The sequence below is a fragment of the Symphalangus syndactylus genome, chromosome 19 (assembly GCF_028878055.3).
Source record: "Symphalangus syndactylus isolate Jambi chromosome 19, NHGRI_mSymSyn1-v2.1_pri, whole genome shotgun sequence".
Taxonomy (NCBI): domain Eukaryota; kingdom Metazoa; phylum Chordata; class Mammalia; order Primates; family Hylobatidae; genus Symphalangus; species Symphalangus syndactylus.
The window spans coordinates 29,737,521-29,759,124 of NC_072434.2; the positions used below are offsets into that span (position 1 = coordinate 29,737,521).

A 21,604-nucleotide genomic window follows, 5' to 3' on the forward strand; every position below is an offset into this window, starting at 1 on the left:
GATATTAGTCCTTTGTCAGATGGATAGATTGCAAAAATTTTCTTCCATTCTGTAGGTGGCCCGTTCACTCTGATGATAGTTTCTTTTGCTGTGCAGAGCTCTTCAGTTTAATTGGATCCCATTTGTCAATTTTGGTTTTTGTTGCAATTGCTTTTGGTGTTTTAGTCATGAAGTCTTTGCCCATGCCTATGTCCTGAATGGTATTGCCTAGGTTTTCTTCTAGGGTTTTTATAGTTTTAGGTCTTACGTTTAAATTTTTAATCCATCTTGAGTTAATTTTTGTATATGGTGTAAGGAAGGGGTCCAGCTTCAGTTTTCTGCGTATGGCTAGCCAGTTTTCCCAATACCATTTATTAAATAGGGAATCCTTTCCCCATTGCTTGTTTTTTGATTGACTATAATTTATATAGGCAGTACTTTAAGCTATTTTTATATTATTCCTCTGGACATCTACTCTTCTTTTGTATAAGCTTTGAAAAGAAATTCTCTAGTCTGGGGATTACAAAATCAAATGCCATCAGTATCAGGTTGTCATCATGAATGTGTGAATTGGATTGTGTGTAAGAAATAGAGAGTAGAAGTGCCCTGATAAACTAAAGACTATATACCCTGGCGTAGGAATTCAAACCAAACTCTTAAGGTTCTGGGTCAGTCCTACTTGAGACCCTCTGCTCTAGCCTCATTTCGATTATTGAACTCTACTGCTTTATTTTAAAATATCTTAAAAGCCAGAGTTAAAGTAGGACACTTAGGATAAGCTAAAGATTTTTAAAGTTGAGAACTACCTAAATAATTCATACTGCAATAGATTTTTTGTGACATGAGTTAAAGTTCTTTCAAATAGAACTTTATTTGACTATATATAAGATTATTTTTATGTAAGACTTAGGAGGACAAGGACCACATCTTTCTTATTCACTGTTCAACCTTTATTACAATGTCTGGCACATAGTAGGTGCTCAGTAAGTATTATTTGAATGAATGAATGAATGGCTGTACACTTTTACATTTTCTTTTGTTTTTTGTTAATTTTGTACCATGTCTAGCATAACCACTTGGTGGCACTAAACTCATTTTAAAACTTGAAGACAATATTCTCATACCCATGTACATTGTAACTTTTCTTCTCACACACACATACAAAATGAGCTCTAATATATCATGGACAGTGTAAATTATTATTGACGTCAAAAAAGAAAGTAACCACAAGAATTTTTTCTACTTCTTAAAATCCTAAAATAATGGATTACAAATTTGAAGTCCTTAGATTATAGAAATGTTTGATAATCTTTTCTGCCGTAGCCTCACTGCCTAGTTTAGCATTGGGTATATATTAAATCTTTAAGATGTCTTGATTTTGAAAGAATGTGTTAATAAGTATAAATTTTAACTTCTCCTAACTTAACTCCTCCCACTGTGCTATCCTCAGATAATTTCACCTTAGGTAATTTTGACCTAAGATAAGGGAGTACTAAGTGTTACAGTATTTTAGTCAACCACATTTATGAAGTCCTCTTTAATCATTAAAATTTTCATCAAAATTTACTAAAGAACTGTGATTCAGATCAAAATACATATTCGTATAAATCAGCAGCAGTGTTAATTGGATTCTGGATCTATCACTACTTTTTCCTAATTCATCAATTTTAAGACAGTTTTGAATATAAAATGCTTAAAGAGAAGAATTGTAGAAGCATGGTGATGTTATAGTTATTGAGAATTAGGAGTACGAGACTATTCTGTAATGGAGAGTGCAGACTTACCAAGGAATTTCTCTAATATACTTCAGTCAACAGTTCAGGAACTGGTAGATATTCATAAGACCTTAAAAACCTCTACCAACATGAGAAATAGAGAACTATAAGAATTAAAGAAGGAAAATAATTGAATTTTTTTCTTCTGAAATCAGGCAGGATAAAAATAGATAATTTACTAAAATGTAAAATCATAAGCTAGTTAGCATTATTGGAAAGACTAATTATAATATAGTAACATAATACTGTAGTAGGAGTAAGCTGTAATTTAAAAAATTATTCAGCTGTATGATTAACCTTGCTGGTGTTCACACTGATCATCTGAGGTTCTTTGCAGCTTCATGATCTCAATACTATAGGTACTTAGGCATTGTGGAAGAAACTGCTGTTCATAAAGTGGTTTATAATCTTGTTGGAGAGACCACATGTATGTACAGAGACAGCCTAGCATGATGGCTGTGTACACAAATTCTAGAACAAGATTGGCTGTGTGCCCTTGGGCACTTAACCTCTTTGTGCCTCAGCTTCTACAAATTTAAAATGAAGATGATAATAGTACTCCTTCTTCATAAGTTGTTGAGAGGATTAAAAGAAATAACACATGTAGAGTGCCTAGAAAAGTAACTGGCACATAGTAAATGCTATCTAACTGTTTTTTCCTTTGGCTAGAATGTAAGGTCCAGATAATTTGTTAAATGATTACAGCTAGATGATAGCAATGTAAAGACTGTACATGATTGAGTGAAAAAAAATATGTGGACATTATATACCCTGTTTGGGAATTTAAATGAGGGTAGAAACTAATGTGAGTTAAGACGTTCTCTAAAATCACACAGGTGAATTGAAGCTTATGCTCGGTAATAAAATACTAATTGAATTTGAATAGGTAGAAATGAGTCTAGGAGGAAATGAATAGGAGAGGAGGACAAGCTCTGTTGGCTTAATCAGCTGTGTTTTCCATCAGGATGATTGGTCTTGTCACCCTAACTGGATTGGTTTTTGGTAATATTATGAGTTCATTGAGTTCGTTTGGTTTCCTAGAATTTTCAACTCCAGAATTGCAGCAAATTTTTGAAAATAGATTAGGATAGAAATTAAACATATTTATTCTGTTTATGCTGAGACTTTATAAAATATAATTTGAAAACTTCATGTTTTGGGGCCATTGTCACCAGTTAAAAACCATTTTTTATTTTTTTAAACACATTGATATCTTCACTTTTATATTTTATAGGTAATTAATAATGCTTGTGCTACTCAAGCCATAGTGAGTGTGTTACTGAACTGTACCCACCAGGATGTCCATTTAGGCGAGACATTATCAGAGTTTAAAGAATTTTCACAAAGTTTTGATGCAGCTGTGAGTACAACCTTCTTATTCCTAAAATGTCATATTTGTGAAAGTTTGTATATTAATAGGCTACTTTGAAAATTATTTTAGATGAAAGGCTTGGCACTGAGCAATTCAGATGTTATTCGACAAGTACACAACAGTTTCGCCAGGTAAAGAGACTTTATGTTAAATAAATACTGTTTCTTTCTTTGCTTCTTTGAGTCTCACTATTTTTTTATTTACTATAGACAGCAAATGTTTGAATTTGATACGAAGACGTCAGCAAAAGAAGAAGATGCTTTTCACTTTGTCAGTTATGTTCCTGTTAATGGGAGACTGTATGAATTAGATGGATTAAGAGAAGGACCGATTGATTTAGGTAATGCAGTTCCTGTTCCTGATATTTCACTTTTGACAGGGGAAAATCTGTTGGGTATTTACCCTCATTTTAGTCACAGTGCTGCTTAAATTTTCAAGGTAAAAGTGACTATGAGGTAACATAATATAATGAAGGCCTTAAGCTCTTCAGTATGTTATATTAATATATAGGAAGGACATGTTGACTACCGTAGTTCAATTGATGCCTTTGAGTTTTTCCCAAGTAGAATTATTTTTTAACCTATAGATTACATAATTTATATTTTATTTTCCATGTAACATTTAAAAACACCCTTAGTGAATGTAAATAGTTATTCTTGTCATTTTTAACCCATTCATAAGGGATAGCAAACATTTCTTATCATCTGTATTAAAGTATTTTCATTTGGAATTGGATAATTTATTGTTTTGCAATCAAGAAAATATTTTTCTTAAAAGTTCTCTATTTAAATAGTGCATTAACGTGTCATCCTTTATGCCAAGACATAGATTTGTTCTGATCCTACCCCATCTCTAATGCTGAGCAAAACATTATAAACACTTATCAAGGTTGAGGGTACAATCTGTGGCTCTGAAAGATTACTGAAATAATAGGTTCACAAAATAATTTTAACTCCTTATTTTGACTTCATTAAATTTTCTTTTTCTTTTTTTAATAATAGGTTTGAAGTCCAACACAACTTGTTTTAGTTGAATCTAATGTTATAGGCTATTCATAAAACTTTTTACTTTTAGATTTAAAAAAAATTAACATGGGTTCATTTTGTTTGTACTTTTTGCCATGCCCCATTCATAGAACCAATAGTTTATCTAATGCAGATTTACATGCTGCCTCTATATTTAAAAATATTTATTTTTCTATGTCTGTTATAAAAATTTATTTATGGAATTGAAACAACATAATTATACTAAAAAGAGTTTTACTGCTCTAAATTTATTAAAATATTTGTAAAAAAATATTTTGGGCCAAACTTTTGCATGTTAAAGTTGATTGTTCTTATTTTTATTTGTGTTAACTGTTTTAAAATTTCTTTCTAGGTGCATGCAATCAAGATGATTGGATCAGTGCAGTAAGGCCTGTCATAGAAAAAAGGATACAAAAGTAAATGCTCAGCTAATCTCATTGGCATAATATTCTGTTTTTTAAGTATTTTTTAAACTTGTATTTTGTTATTTTAGCAGTGTGCATTGAACATCTACTTTTTTTTTTCTTTTTAATTTTTTGTAGAGACGGGTTTTCACCATGTTGCCCAGGCTGGTCTCAGACTCCTGAGCTCAAGCCATCCGCCTGCCTCGACCTCCCAAAGTGGTAGGATTACAGGCATGAGCCACTGTGCCCAGCCAAACATCTACTTTTGATTGGGTTGATGCATTTAAGAAGTCTATTTCAGAAAATCTCTAAATTTCATGTAGTAGTATGTCATCTTGTCTTTAGAGAAGTTAAACGTGGATTTCCATTAAGTTAGATAATTTTTTAGTTTCATTTTTTTATTTTTTGAGACAGAGTCTCACTGGGTCGCCCAGGCTGGAGTGCAGTGGCACAATCTTGGCTCACTGCAACCTCTGCCCCCGAGTTCAAGCGATTCTCGTGTCTCAGCATCTCGAGTAGCTGGGATTATGGGCACATGCCACCACACCCGGCTAATTTTTGTATTTTCAGTAGAGATGGGGTTTCACCATGTTGTCCAGGCTTGTCTCAAACTCCTGACCTCAAGTGATCTGCCCGCCTTGGCCTCCCAAAGTGCTGGGATTACAGGCATGAGCCACTGCGCCCAGCTAGGTATTTTGTACTGTTGGATAATTGTACAGTTATTTTGTAGAGTTTTGTTTTTGAGGGTTTATTTTTAATATTAAGCTCTTTATTTTGGGGTAATTGTATATTCAATTTCAGATAATTATATATATTCAGTTGTAAGAAATAATACAGAGACATCATGTGTATTTTTTATCTTTCAGTGGCAACATCTTGCAAAACTATAGTGTAATATCACAGCCAGGATACTGGCATTGATGTAGTCAAGATACAGCAAAATTTGCTCTCCACAAAGATCCCTTATATTGTTCTTTTTAGGCACAACCACTTCTCTCCCTGCTGCCTTTCCCTTTCCTTCACTCCTCAATCCCTAATTCTATAATTTTTGTCATTTAAAGAATGTTATATATGAATTTTACAGTATGTAACCTTTTTGCATTAGCTTTTTCACTCAGTTTAATTCTCTGGAGATTCATTCAAGTTTTTAAGTGTATCAGTAGTTCTTTTTTTATTCATAGATGGTATTCTGTGGTATGGATATACCAGTTTTTTGCCTCTTCATCCATTGAAGGACATCTGGATTGTTTTCTATTTTTTGGCTACTGCGAATAAAGCTACAATAAACGTTTTTGTGCAGGTTTTTTGTGACTGCAAATTTTCATTTCTCTGGGATAAATGCCTATGTGTGTCATTGCTGGGTTGCATAGTAAATGGATATTTATTTTTTTTTTAAGAAACTACCAAACTTTTCCAGAGTGACTGTACCATTTTATATTTCTACTAGCAATATATGAATGGTCTAGTTCCTCGGCATCCTTTTTAGCATTTGGTGTTACCACCATTTTTAGTTTAACCATTCTAATAGATGTATAGTGATACTTCGTTGTGGTTTTAGTCTGCAGTTCCCTGATGACTAATGATGTTGAAAATCTTTTCGTGCCTTTAGCTCATTTTCTGATTGTTTTTTGACTCTTGAGTCTGAAGTTCTTTACGTATTTTAGATGCTAATCCTTCATCAAACACATTGCCTGCAAATATTCTCTCCCAGTCTGTAGCCCATCCGCTTGTACTCCCAAAATGGTCTTTCAAAGAGCAAAAGGTCTTAATCCTGATGAAGTACAGTTTATCAGTATTTCACACTATGAATTGTGTTTTTGTTGTCAAGTCTAAGAATTCTTTGTCTCGGTGTAGATACCAAAATTTTTTTCCTGTGTTATTTTCTTAAAAGTTTATAGTTTAATGTTTTACATGTAAGTCAATGATGTATTTTGAGTTAATTTTTGTATATGGTATGACAGATCAAGGGTCATTTTTTTTTTTTGCCTATGCATATTCAATTACTCAGGCACCAGTGGTGGAAAAGGCTATCCTTCCTCCACTGAATTCCTTCTGCACCTTTGCAAAAGTGGAGCATATTTGTGTGCGTCTATTTCTGGGCTCACTATTCTGTCAATTGTTCCATTTATCTGTTCCTCTGCCAGTACTACATTGTGTTGATTACTGTAACTCTAAGTCTTGAAATCAGGTAGACCGATGCCTTTCATCGTATTCTTCTCTTCAAAATTGTTTTAACTATTATAGTTCCTCTGCCTTCCCATATAAATTTTAGTATAATCTTCTCTATGTCTATAAAAGTAAGACTTTGGATCTTATTTAAAATTTCTGTGTGAGTTGGTTTTTATGGACATGGCTCTGACAGGGTGAATTGTGGGTGCCACCTCATTACTGCCAGGTGGGAGTAGAAGTCCAGCTTCCCTACTAGGCCTTCAGTGACAACTGAAATGGAATAAGCCTTCTTGTTATTGCTGGGCAGAGATGGGAGTTCTAGCCCCCCAGCAGGGTTTCTGTTGATACCACTCTGGCTGAGAGGGGTAGGAGTGCTTTGCTATTGCTTTCCACTCATGCTGAAGTGGGAGAGGCTACTTTCCCACTGGCTGGTAGTGACAATTTTGGCTTCCCATTCTGTGTCCTCTGATACCACAAATGGGTGTTGTCATTACCATACGGCAGGGATGCAAGTCCCCATTCCCTACCCAGCCTTTTTTAATACCAACCTAGCAACCTTGTTAAAGGTTGGAAGACAAGATTGGAAGTCCAGGCTCTCTATTCTGCTTTTACTGGTTTTGAGTAGGGGTGAGGTCACAGATTTTTCAATCATGTTTGGCTATAGTGGAATGATTATTGTCTAAAAGTTTTCTGTCTTCTGAGGCTGCACCTTTTCTATTTGGCTAGAGAGAGCAGACTTTTGTTGGGGCTTTTTTTTTTGTCTGTGCCTGTGGTATTTCTGGGTTGCTGGTTTCTTCAGCTCCAAGTCTGGGATATATGAGGCAGAAAAAAACCTCAGGGAATTCACTATTGTATCATTGTTTGTTCCTGAGTTCCCCAGCTTGTCTGCTTTTTTCTACCTTTCAGAATGTTCTTGCTTGCTCTTTTTAAAAAACATATTATGTCCAGGGTTTTTAGTTGTACTTACTGGCAGGAATAGGGACATGGAAGTCCCACAATCAGTTTTAAAGACATTTTTACATAGTTCAAATTACTGTAGTTATTTTGGGGCCATTTCTTTTCAGTGAATAGAGCTGTGTATGAGAAACTCTTAGAGATAAACTAATGCAAAATGGGCTTATATTTTCTATATATTTTCATCTTAATGCCATTTACATAGTGTTATGAATAACGCTTTTAATGTCAGTTGCTACCATGAACCAGCTTATGTTATGTTTCATTGATATCAGAGTAGTGAAAATCAAACATTCAGAAATTTTACTATACGATATAATTATACATTATATTAATAAAATATGTTATATTTATTTACATATAAGATAAAATTTAAAATATATAAATTAAAAATAGAAAGTTCATCATGACTTGGAAAAAATTATATAATAAGGAGCATAGTTAATACCCATCAAGATGTCAGTCTAAGTAATTTAAGAAATATGGAGTCTCCATTTGTTTTTTTCTGAGCTCTTAAGTTAATAAGTTGCCATATTTCTTATAAAGGTAGGGAAATTGATGAAAATTTTTTTATTTCAAATGTTTTAAGTGGTACTAACATTATTTTAGAATATTTAAAAAACATTTGTGATTGATGAAATGTAGCTAATTTTTTTTCTACAGTTGTCTTTCCTATATGAAAGCTTTTTTTTTTTTTTTTTTTTAAGAGACAGGGTCTTGTTCTGTTGCCCAGACTGCAGTATAGTGCACTATCATAGCTCACTGCAGCCTCAAGCTTCTAAACTCAAAGGATCCTCTCCACTCCTGAGCCTCCCAAGTAGCTTGGAGGCACCTATGTGCCTGACCTGAAAGCTTTTTAAAAGTGTCCATTTTTATTGTTAGCCAATTGATAGACTTTTGTTTATACTAGGAAATCAAGAGGGGAATCACGATGGATTATCTTAATGGTAATAGTTGTACAATTCTTTATTACATTATAAACTTAAATAATTTTCTTCTAGGTACAGTGAAGGTGAAATTCGATTTAATTTAATGGCCATTGTGTCTGACAGAAAAATGATATATGAACAGAAGATAGCAGAGTTACAAAGACAACTTGCAGAGGTTCGTGGCCATGTTTCTAAGTACAAAGTTCTACCTTGGTTATTCTCTCAGGAAAAGTATTTACTTTAAATATATATATATAAAATCAAGTGGTCTGAATGGTGGTTAAGCGACTACACACTGGATTCAGGCTGCCTAGATTCGGTTCCTGGCTTTGCACTTAGTGGATATAGGAATTTGAGTATATTTCCTTGTGCCTCAGTTTCTTCATATAGCATAAAGATAATAAATAGTATTTACCTTAGAAGATTGTCATGAGGAGTAAATGAGGTATATGTAAATCACTTAATGACTAACAAATGGTAAATGCTAAATAAGTGTTAGGAATGAACTATTTTAACTATTTTCTGTGATTTCATTATATAATTAAGTTAATTTTCAAAGAGTTAACTGGGTACATTTAGAGTCACATGTAGTCTTTACTAGTCTACGATTATCTTTGTATAGTAAATGTCATTGGAGAAGAGATTTAGTAGACAAAATTTATTTTACAATCCTTTGAGCACATTTTCTTAAGAGTATATTTAAGAAAATTTATTTTATAGTGTATTAGGAGAATATGGCAATAGAGTATATTACAGTGTAGGTTGTTTTTAGATGAAAATTCATATTATTAGAAATAGAAATATGGAAGGTACTATTTTGGGGCTTTTATCCTTTAATGCTGCTCTTAGGCTGGCATGCTGCTATCAGTATGAAGAGTAGAAATTTGAAAATAATCATACTGTGTTTATCATTTTAAAATATTCTGAATGTAAGCCTCAATTATTAGGGTGTGCTATTTCTTTTCCTTCCCCCAAGGAGGAACCCATGGATACAGATCAAGGTAATAGTATGTTAAGTGCTATTCAGTCAGAAGTTGCCAAAAATCAGATGCTTATTGAAGAAGAAGTACAGAAATTAAAAAGATACAAGGTATGTTTTTAAAAATGTGTTCCTTTAATGTTTTAATATAAAGCAGTATATTTCAAGATGAAGGTACATTGAATATCTGATGGCTTTCCCTCCTATCATTTACCAGATTTCAAATAATATGTTGATTCTCTGACACCCTACAAAGATAAGTAGTGAGATGTCTTTCATTTTTATTTTCATAAAATATTATTAGGAATAGAATTTTAACCTATGTGATGTTTCAGTTCACTGTAGTTATTATTCTTTTTTTTTTTTTTTGGATGGAGTCTCACTCTGTCGCCAAGTCTAGAGTGCAGTGGTGCAATCTTGGCTCACTGCAACCTCCACCTCCCAGGTTCAAGCAATTCCCCTTCCTCAGCCTCTCAAGTAGCTGGGATTACAGGTGTGCACCACCATGCCTGGCTAGGCTAATTTTTGTATTTTTAATAGAGAGAGGGTTTTGCCACGTTGGCCATGCTGATCTTGAACTCCTGACCTCAAGTGATCTGCCCACCTCGGCCTCCCAAAGTGCTTAGATTACAGGCATCAGCCACTGTGCCCAGCCTGTTATTATTCTTATTGATGCTCAAATTATCCCTTCTTTGGCCAGTGGCAGCCACTTCAGGCTGTCTCCTAAGTCTTTTTGACATAACCCCCTTAGTTTCTGGATAGCTTCCTTGCTTTTTTTTTTTTTTTTTTTTTGAGATGGAGTCTTGCTTTGTCACCCAAGCTGTAGTGCAGTGAGGCGGTCTTGGCTCACTGCAACCTCTCCCTCCCAGTTCAAGCAGTTCTCCTGCCTCAGCCTCCCAAGTAGCTGGGATTACAGGCCCAGAGCACCACACTTGGCTAATTTTTGTATTTTTAGTAGAGACAGAGTTTCACCATGTTATCCAGGCTGGTCTCGATCTCCTGGCCTCAAATGATCCTCCTGCCTTGGCTTACCAAAGTGCTGGGATTACAGGTGTGAGCCACTTTGCCCAGCCAGCTTCCTTCCTTTCTAATATAAGATGTTTGAGACTTTTTTTTTTCTGGAGACAGAGTCTCACTCTGTTGCCCAGGCTGGAGTGCAGGGCATGATGTGGGCTCAGTGCAGCCTCCTCCTCCCGGGTTCAAGTAATTCTTCTGCCTCAGCCTCCCAAGAAGCTGGGATTATAGGCACCTGCCTGCACGCCTGCCTAATTTTTTTATTTTTAGTAAAGACGGATTTCACCATGTTGTCTAGGCTGATCTCGAACTCCTGACCTCAAGTGATCCACCTGCCTTGGCCTCCCAAAGTGCTGGGATTATAGGCATGAGCCACTGCACTCGGCGTGTTATTATTCTTACTGATGCTCAAATTATCCTATCTTTGGCCATTGGGAGCCACTTCAGGCTGTCTCCTAAGTCCTTTTGACATAACACCCTTAGTTTCTGATAGCTTCCTTGCTTTCTTTTTTTTTTTTTCAAGATGGAGTCTCACTTTGTTGCCCAAGCTGGAATGTAGTAAGGCGAATTTGGCTCACTGCAACCTCTGCCTCCCGGGTTCAAGCAATTCTGCTGCCTCAACTTCCCGAGTAGCTGGGATTACAGGCCTGTGCCACCACGCCCAGCTAATTTTTGTATTTTTAGTAGAGACAGGATTTCAGTATGTTAGCCAGGCTGGTCTCAAACTCCTGGCCTCAAATCATCCTCCTGCCTTGGCTTCCCAAAGTGCAGGAATTACAGGTATGAGCCACTATGCCCAGCCAGCTTCCTTGCTTTCTAATATAAAATGTTTCAGACCTTTTTTTTTTTTGGAGACAGAGTCTTGCTCTGTTGCTCAGGCTGGAGTGCAGGGCACTATCTTGGCTCACTGCAACCTCTGCCTCCTCCTGGGTTAAAGCAATTCTCCTGCCTCAGCCTCCCGAGTAGCTGGGATTACAGGTGCTTGCCTCCACGCCCAGCCAATTTTTGTATTTTTAGTAGAGACAGGGTTTCACCACGTTGTCCAGGCTGGTTTCGAACTCCTGACCTCAAGCGATCCGCCTGCCTTGGCCTCCCAAAGTGGTGGGATTACCGGTGTGAGCTACTATGCCTGGCTTAGACTTTTCTTGTACATTTCTTGCTTAAACTTGGAATCAGCCATTTTATAAAGAAGCCCTTTGTTCCCTTGGTGCAAAATTGTGTTTAGAAACCACTATCTGGGCACTCAGGGGCTCAGTGCTGCTGATTGCTCATTGTTTCTAGGCCTTTTTAGTGCTACAAATACACTTTTGTTTGTTTCATATTTTATTTTTGAAGAGGAAATACATCATGTGTTCATATAAATACTCAAATTTAGGATTAAAGGGCTTTGTGCATAGGGAAGTTATCATTTGCATTTCTTCTATCCAGTTGAAAATCTTGGGTTCCTAACAAAATTAATGTAGTTACTTATTTGTTTTATGCCATATTTATGTAGTATGTATATAATGTATTTGTGTATATATGTATATGCATGTATATAAAAAGGTTCAGAATAATAGTACCAATAGTATAATAACAAGTGAAAGGTTTTTTTCTTAAGTTTTTTTCTTATTCATTAGGGTATATCCTATTTTGGATATATAATCAAATCACTGTATTTTAAATTCACTTAAAAATTTTTCCTGTTGATTTTGCTGTCAGATTTTTTAGAGTTAAAAATTCTGATTTAATTTTATTTAATCATGTCAAGCATTTATGTAATTCAGAATCAAATATAAAGGCAAAGTTATTTTTAATAATGTGTTCTCTTTCACTTGCAGTCCATCCCGTAACCTTTTTTTTCAGAAAAGCAGAAAGAGTGGAGGAAACTGTGAATTTTGTGTTACTTTGGATGTGGAATGTATACGTCATTTGTCATGTGTTATGGTAGTAAAAGGATTGTTTTTCATTTGAACCTCAGTGTAAGGCAAGAACTGTCCTTTTTGTTGCTCCCCACAGTGTCAGTAAAGTGTTTTGCGTCATACTTAACAGACAACAGATACTTTGCATCATACTTAACAGACAACAAATGATTGTTAAATGAAATGAATGGGCCTTAAACTAGTAGGATTTCTTCAGGTGAAAGTGGTAGGGGCAGGCAGGCAGGCTCTAGAGTATTCCAGGTGGAAAAAGGGAGGGCCAAGTTCATGGAGATAGGAAAGGAAGAAATAATAGCTTTACCAATTATTTTCCATTTCACATGATATTAAAAAAGTAAATTACCCATCTTTATATATACTTATGCAGTTATTATGTAATTAACTTTTAATATCTGCCCAAAATACAACATAAAGTTTCCATAACTTCCATAAGGTGTCCTGCTTTATTGTTTGGGAATGCTTTGTTTAAAAAAAGATAAAATGATTCTCATACTGCTATAAAACAAACATGTTAAGCTTTAATTTAATTAATTAACTGAAGGAACTCTAGTTAAAGGAGAAGTCAGAGAAGTTCAAATTTATATGAAGTTTAAATGAATTTATAAGAGATGGAAACTTTCTATGGAAGAAGGGCAATCAATTATACTTCTACCAGGCAGAATATATAATAGGTCAGTGGCAGTGAAAGCCTAGAATCACATAACTTGAGAGGATGTTATCTAGACAGTGCATAGTTTTCCACTGAAGTAGAAATTTTTTTCCTGCAGTGTACCCCCTTTTGATAAAAAATAATCTGAAGGAAAGATTGTGCTTGATCACAAAGTAAAGCCGGTCTCATTAGACTTTGCCTGATTATTTGCACAGGTGAAGTAGCAAATGTTAATTTAGCATGTAGGCCTTTAGTTGTTTTTATAAATGACATTTTCATAAGTAACGTTAGATTGGACTTTTAAAGGCCTCTATTATTTGCTAAGTCAGGGGCAGGAGGCCCTTGCCCAAGAAACTCCCTCCACATGTTTTATTGTGTTAATTAATCTTTATTCTCAGTGGGAATGGAATCTCATTATTTCTAAAATCATTTTCTTATGAGAATGGATATTTTATACCATTTCTATTTTGAGTTGGATGCAAAGAATAAAATACCAAAATTAGCAGAAATGTAGTTAGTGTGGATTGATGTTGTTTTATTTTCAGATTGAGAATATCAGAAGGAAGCATAATTATCTGCCTTTCATTATGGAATTGTTAAAGACTTTAGCAGAACACCAGCAGTTAATACCACTAGTAGAAAAGGTAAGTATTTTATTGGTAGATACTTAAATTAGGTTTAGAGTCTCCAAAAACATAAAATGTATTTTTTATTTTTTGCATGAGTAGAGGTAACATTTTTGGAAGCTTGTACATTTTTATTCTTTTGCTTTTGCCTCTTGTTTTCTATTCTATAAGAATTAGTTCAACTGAGACTGTAAAACAAAAATAAAGAATTACCCCACTGCTTTAGCCTTCCAGATTCTTAGTATCAAGACCGCAGGTTGTGCTGTATTAAAATAAAATTTAAAACACTTTCTTTAAGCAAAAATAGATTTTTAATGCTGATAATTGAAATAATATTTCCTATTTAGCAAAAGTTTGAGTTGATATAACAGAATTTAAAAGTAGAATGGACATTGTTGGGTTTAAAAAGAAAATAGCCTGTACTACGAAATAGGTTTTCTTATTTCTAATCTAGTATCTGTTCCACTGAAGGAAAACTAGCATAAGTTAGTTAAGAATTCTGATTTCTGTGATTTTTTTCATAAGTAACAATAAAATATTTGTTGAATAAGTAAAATGCAGTTAAATTGTTTTTAAGTTCATACTGTAAATCAGTGTTTCTGAAAGTGAACATCAGTGGATACTCTTTAAAATACATGTTACCTGGCCCCTCCCCAGATATTCTGATATAGGGGAAGGATTCTTTAATAAGTTCCCCAAGTGATTCTAATGCAACTGGTCTGTGTACCACAGTTTGAGAAACACTTTGAGAAGACACTACTAGGCAAATAAAATTTTGGACCATTAACTTAAAGACGAGAATACGTGGTAGGTATATTTTCCTTATTAATTTTAAAGTTTACAAAGCAAAGATTCATTTCAACCAAGCTGTTTCATGTTATACATTCTAAATAATATGAGATGTGAGCTAATAAGTTTTTGTGTATATACCTTATTGATTGAAACATGTGACCCAACTTTTAGCATTAAATGTAAAAATTATTGCAGAAGACTGCTAAATGTTCTCTTTTCCATTATAGGTTTTTCTGTTCATGCATCTCAGGGTGTATTCCAAGATGGGAAACTGTTTTTAAAGTTTTAGATTAATACAGGGTACTGTGGTTCTCAAAATTGCTTGGTTAACAAGAATACCTAGATATGATGTTATTAATCCTATCAAATGTTTTTCTGTTAAAAATATTAAAATAACTATAAAATGTGCTAAATATGTGATACCTCAAATTTTAAGTTAGATACATGTTACTAGGGACTAGGACCCTTAGACAAATTTGAAATGTATAAATTTTGCATTAAAATTGATCTGTGAACATAATTTTTTGTGTGTGCAAATTAGTAAGTAAAAGGACCACTGTTGTTTGATTTTTAATTACACTATATCCCCAGATTTTTTTGAGAGCATAGTTAGAGAACAACATCTTGTCAGCTAACATTAGAATAATTTTTCCTTAGTTCACATTTTTTGGACACAAGGTGGCAGCATATGAATACCTGATGTTAGTGGAACACCAAGTCTGTTGTGTTTGCCTTCATTTTCTTAAGGAAAGTAGTTATTGACCTTCTAGTTGCTTATATCTCTAAGCTGTTCTTTTATTAATATTCCAGAAGCAATATTGAGATAGATTTATTTCTTGTATGCATGCAATAACTTATTCTCCTAGGTTCTGAAGGAGCTTAGACTCATTTAATTGGAATTGTTGAAATGTTTTAAATTATTCATCAAACATTTATCTAGCTGCAAGGATATTCAGGCACTCTGTTAAGGTCTAGGGATGTATACATAACTGAGACATATTATTTTCTCTTAAGCAACTCATGGTACAATTTGGGAAAGGAATAAATGAACAATTATGGTACTGTGCTAAATAGTATTATTTTGATAAATGCCAGGATAAAGTAAGGCATCACCAGCAAGCACAGGGTAGCTCCTAAATAGCTTTATAGCCACTTAAAATTTCACATCCATAAACTTTTAAATATTTGGTGGGAATTAAGTGCTTAATCTGTAGCAATATATCTGTTTCCTTTGCAAGAATATATTTTTGTTCATCTTATTTTGGAAAAAAAATGATGCCATATTAAAATATCATTTTCTGCAGATAAATGCAAATTTAAAAAATAAAGCATGTTGAAAAACTGTTAGAATAAAGATTAGATTTTATAGTTATATAAAATCTTTACCAGCAATAGTTAATTACTTAATAGTAATACTTCTAAGAAAAATTACCTATAGAATTCAGAAATAGATAAGTTGGAATAGTGGATCTTACTATGTTTTGTTTTCAGGGAAAATAGGATAAAAGAACAAGGTGTGAGAAGGAATAGAAAGAAACAAACAGGAAGGATGTGGCTGCACCATGCAGTGCTACTATATGCCAAGATTCTACAGGATCAGATTTTTGAATAGCTGAGGCAGTTGCCTATAATCTATGATGACATAAAAGTATTTGACCTAAAATCTTTTTATTTGCAAAATAGTAAATAAAAAGTGATTCTCCCTCGGCATGGCTATAATGAACTTGGTTAGGACCTATAAATGTTTTTGTTATATGAGACTTTTTAACTGATGAATTCGTTGAATACACAACACATTTAAAAACTGCATAGGAGGTAATCCAAAAATATATAGTTATAAAACTTCTTGTATTATGTACCAAATCTCTTTCTTAAAATATAAAATAAAATTATCTAGTTTAAGATTACATTTGTGAGACTTCTATTTATTCAGGTATATTTATGATTAAAAAATTTTTGTCTACACATGTAATTATGAATCATTGTCTATCTTAAGTTTTTAACTACCAATAACTTAACATGATGTAAAATCATAAATTCCATTGCTATGGGGAAATCCAAACAACTTCACAATATTGAATTTTGTCCACATTTTACTATGACTTTATGATTCAATTGGTAATAAGTAAGCTTCAGATCTTTTTCTATTTCTTAATAGAAATAAGGTAGAAGAATAGTTAAGGCTAATCACAACAATATCTACATTAGTATCTATTAATGCAGAATTATCTGATTTGAGTCAGTACTTTTTAATATCATTGGTACACTGTATAGAAGGAAAGTATTTTTAACAGTATATATTTTTCCATGCTATTTGTAAATATGATTTTATTTTTATTTTTTAACAAAAGCAGACCAAAATACAGGCTTTGAATTTAAATCTTATATACGTGTTACTTATTAGCTGGAGCTTTTAGGCACTATTTACTTTCTTATAACCTCTTTCTCATCTGTAAACTGGGAATCATACCTACTTCACATTCTTGATGATTAAATGAGATCATATCTGTAAAGTGTATAAATTAGTGCTCAATTAATGGTGATATTTTTAATTTTGATAAGTGTATAGACACTCTGCCTTATATGTGTTTGCTCATTTAATTATGTTGTAAAGTTTATATCAGAAACCAGTAAATTTATTTCTTGTTAATCCTTCTCAATATTCTATTAAGCATACTCAGATCAATAAGGAAAGAAGCACATACTTTTATTTTAAATTATGCCTAAAACCAAATTATATTTATTATTTGAGGAAAGAAAACTTTGTATGAGATGCGATACACATATCAAATTACAAATTATGTTTGTTAACTAAAAATGTTAATGTTGGCAATTAACTTTATTATTTTTAATATGACACAGACTATTTGCTCTTATTCATTCTAAGGCACATCACTCAGTTTTATCATACTGTTAAATAATAATTATACTATCCAATACATTACAAAAGGAGATTGTAATTGGTTTAATTGCTCTATTTTTTATTTAAGGAAGTTTTAAAAAAAAGTTGTATAATGTAGAAGTCTAATTCATTGACTCTTCTGAAGTGGCACAGTGGAAAAATATTGTATTGTAGTACTCTAAAATCTTGCTTTTAGAAATGTCTTCTGAACACTGGCAGAACTGGCATCATCTGAGAGTTTGTTAGAAATACAGAGCCTCAGGCATTTTACTAAATCAGTCTGCATTTTAACAGGGTCTCTAAGTCATTGGTATATACATTGAGAAGCAATGCTATAAAGCATATGTCTTTGATCTGTATTGAGGACTTACTATATACTAGCTGTGGGACTTTGGTCAAGCTTGATAACATCTATAAGCTCTGGCTTATTCATTTGCTAAAGAATAAAACAAGTACTGTGTTCAAGCTATATAATTGTAATGAAGATCTATTGAACTAGTATGTAAAAACATTTTTTTTTTTAGGTCATATAAATAAAGCTTGTTGACACCAGGGATACATAATCCTTTAGTGACATTATGTTAAACTCACTTAAACTGTTATGTCAAACTCATTTATTCACATTTGCAGAAACTAATGTAAGGTTTTTCTTATACTCATGTGAACAGAAAATGGGCAAATATGTGTATATATATTGTCTTGGAATACTCATGAATGAGTTTGACTTTATGGAATTTTTAAATTATTACAATTATAATAATTCATTTCACCTTCAGATAGGAAAGAACTGCAAACCAAACATTATCATCTTTCTTAGGGCAAAGAATAACTGTAATTGTCCAGGAAAAGTTTGTTATAAGTCTCAAGTTATAAAACATAATGCTTTAGAAGTCTTATAAACAATGTATTTCAAGCCTTTCAGCTTGAGAATACCCTCTTAGGCACATTTCATTCTAATATAGTCTAAAACTGACTTTTAAAATTTTGTAACATACTATTTTTAATTTTTAGGCAAAAGAAAAACAGAACGCAAAGAAAGCTCAGGAAACCAAATGAAGAGGATGTTTTCAGATGTGTACACATTTCTGCTTCTGCACATATTTTCATGGAAATCATTACGTATAAAGAACTTAGAGCAACATCCTAATTGGCTCAGTGCACGTTTGGCAGTAGTGCCAACCTGTCTTGTCTTTAATGCATGGATTCATAAACTTCTTCCCTACCTGCATCATGTGCATGTAGTGCATATTAAAGTGATATTAAGAGTGCTTGCCCCAATTCCATTATTTGACATTGAATCTGAGAACTGTTAGTTTTCTTGATGTGTAACTACCATATGAAGCTAGAAAATGGACAAATGATATTCATTATCTGTAATTTAAATACTTAAAATTTGCAGTTGTCAGATCTTGATTAAACTGGATGTCTTATTCTCATCATTAATGGAAAAAAATCAGTATTTCTATCTTTGATATCTAAGTGTTTTGAGGATTTTAAAACTGAATTTTATCTGCTATACCAGTTATTTGAGAAAGGATGATTTTAATGTAAATCATTTAAAAAGGACAAAATATAATTTCCAGTGATTTTCACTGCTGTCAGTAGAAAAGTAATAAACATCTCAATTTTATTTTAGTAAATTTTCTTCAAGTGTTTGGGGTTATTTGTTTATGTATTAGAGAATTATTTCAGGAAGGTCTGAGTATTATGCTTCAAAGCAAAATTTCAGATTAACAAGAAATTGTAAATCTTAAAGAATGTTGGTGTTACTCTCAATGGAATATTGTTTCAAGCTCGTAAGCTGTATATAAAAAAACCGGAGGTTTGACAGTTTATTTTTAAAAAATGGTAGTGGTGATGGGGGATCTTTCTATGCCAATTTGAATAAATTTCATACAGCCTGCAGTTTCCAAGAGCCATATACAATTTGCTCACAATTGATTTTTTAAAATTGATTTGGGAGTTGCTTTGTAATAATCTTCTGCTTCTAATCTTCCTTTGCAAGTCAGACTTTAAAGAAGACTTTATAAAGCTTTCTTTTTTAAAGGAAGTAATCTACTTTTTTCTTTATCAAGAATATTTTTGAGGTTGATACATGAGTTTTTAACATTTTATTATTTATTGTAAAATCAATTTAGCATAATTTATTTTACTAGGGAGAATGTGTACCCATCTTCCAGCTTCAGCACATGAATTTTTAAGGATTGTTTTTAAGCTTAGTAATTGTGGTATTAAATGACTTGGAGCTAACGGAGAGAAACCTGATAGGAAATTGATAGAAAAACGAATGAAATATTTTTCATACATAATTTCAGTTGGATGTAATGAAAAATATGTAGTCTCAGTTATTTGTGGGTAAATATGTTTTGCTGTTGATACAGTAATAATTATGGAGTGTTTTCAAAGCCATGATATAATTTTTAAAAATAGATTTTTAAGGAAGGCTCATCTTGATCTCATTCGTTTATTTCAGCTTAATTTATATATTCTTTCCTATTGAGGCTTAAATTTTGTTAAGCAATTTGAGGATTATTGTGGTAAGTTGTATTTAATAATCAATACAGTGTGATACTGGCATTAGGATTGACAAATAAATCAATGGAACAGAAGAGAGAGCCTGAAAACACATCAACGTTTATATGATCACTTGATTTCGACAAAGGTGGCAAAACAATTCAACAGATAAAGAAAGTCTTTTCAACAAATGGAGCCAGAATAGAATAGCTGAATATCCATATAGAAAAAAGTGAACAATGACCCCCTACCTCACAAAAATGACTTTGAGATGAATCATAGACCTAAATGTAATATTTTAAAAGTATGAAGCTTTTTAACTGAAAACATAGATGATATTTTTGTGACTTGGGGGGTTAGCCAAAGGCTTCGTAGGTCACAGAAAGCAGTAACCATAAAAGATCCAAAATTAGAGCTCATCAAAATTGTCATTGAAAATGTTAACAAAAGTAATATCAAATGACATTTGAAAAATATCTTTGTAAAATGACAATATTAATAGGTATAAGGATTTTTTCTTATTAATCTAATAAAATTCCTTAATAGGAATTTCCGTAGCTTAAGAGTGGTTTATTTTATCTGCATCTTCTTTGATGATTGCAAATCCCTTGTGATACTTCATGATTACTTCTGTCTGTGAATAAAGAAGTGTGACTTGTTTTTGTCTGGGTGCTGTATGTTGCTGGTTTGAAACTGAGTCATGAAGCTAGAGGGTAGAGAAAATGGAAGAACAAAGAGCAACCCATAAATAGATATATGCTATGTGGAAAGTTTTTTTAATGATATTTTATAGAAAATCTTGCTCACTTCATATTTAGTCTTTTCTAAAATTTTATTTAATTATTGGGTAGGTGAAGGCACTTCCATTCTATTTTATGCCTTCGAAATAGCCAGTTCTAAGGGATGTACTTCTGTTATTATCAACAAAAAGCTTGCCAACAGCTGCAGCACTGGCTGCTCTCACCTTATATGTTTAGTTCCCAAGATAGCTTGCCCTTTTCCTAACAGCAGTCAGCTCGACTGTGCCACTAGAATAGACAAATATTTGCTCGGGAATCACAACCAGGGGGACTTGCTCCCCCAGTTAGGACCATGGTATATATTTGTGTGTATATTATGGTGTTACATGCAGATTAATACTTTCAATTAATCCTCCTAGTTGCCTGTAACATTAACATTTCAAGATGCATTTAGATATTTTTATCCTTTAGGAGGATTTTATTTGAGAAAAAAAGGGCTTTTAATGTATTCTCAAAAACCATTTAGAGAAAACAGATAAGTAAAAATAAAATTTAAATTACCATATTTCTATTTACAGGGATGAGCACATTAACATTTTAGAGTATTTAGTGATCCTTTTTCCTCACGTGTACACATAAGTTTTTGTGTGTTAGTCTTGCTTGCCCTCCCCATAGTCTGAAATAGTTCTATGTAGTTTATATTATTTTTAAACTTGATCATATACGAATTTTCAGGAAACAAACCACTCTAGCTATTTGAAGAGGAATGCAGATTTATATTGGGAGTTTTGAAACTACATAGTTTCTTAGAAAATCATTGGAAGGTTTGGAGGAGTGGTTTCAAGCTTAAGTCTCCAGAGAT

The 21,604-nt window shown here is 33.1% G+C and overlaps 1 protein-coding gene across 25 annotated transcripts in view; it reads left to right on the plus strand.

The window, feature by feature from the left end:
• The window catches only part of UCHL5 (ubiquitin C-terminal hydrolase L5), a 50,124-nt gene extending 29,462 nt beyond the window's left edge, over positions 1 to 20,662 (plus strand). For 4 of the 25 annotated variants that reach the window (XM_055235379.2, XM_055235383.2, XM_055235387.2 and 1 more), the window contains 9 exons: positions 2,989 to 3,114; positions 3,196 to 3,257; positions 3,336 to 3,466; positions 4,504 to 4,567; positions 4,694 to 4,774; positions 8,680 to 8,782; positions 9,584 to 9,697; positions 13,714 to 13,812; positions 18,500 to 20,662. In XM_055235379.2, coding sequence (XP_055091354.2) covers positions 2,989 to 3,114; positions 3,196 to 3,257; positions 3,336 to 3,466; positions 4,504 to 4,567; positions 4,694 to 4,774; positions 8,680 to 8,782; positions 9,584 to 9,697; positions 13,714 to 13,812; positions 18,500 to 18,544 — 825 coding nt within the window. In that variant the 3' untranslated portion in view covers positions 18,545 to 20,662. Of the gene's footprint in view, positions 1 to 2,988; positions 3,115 to 3,195; positions 3,258 to 3,335; positions 3,467 to 4,503; positions 4,568 to 4,693; positions 4,775 to 8,679; positions 8,783 to 9,583; positions 9,698 to 13,713; positions 13,813 to 14,451; positions 14,603 to 18,499 lie in introns of those variants that run through there. The other 21 variants (XM_055235380.2, XM_055235385.2, XM_063613737.1 and 18 more) reach the window with 11 other exon arrangements.
• Positions 20,663 to 21,604: the final 942 nt, after the last annotated feature.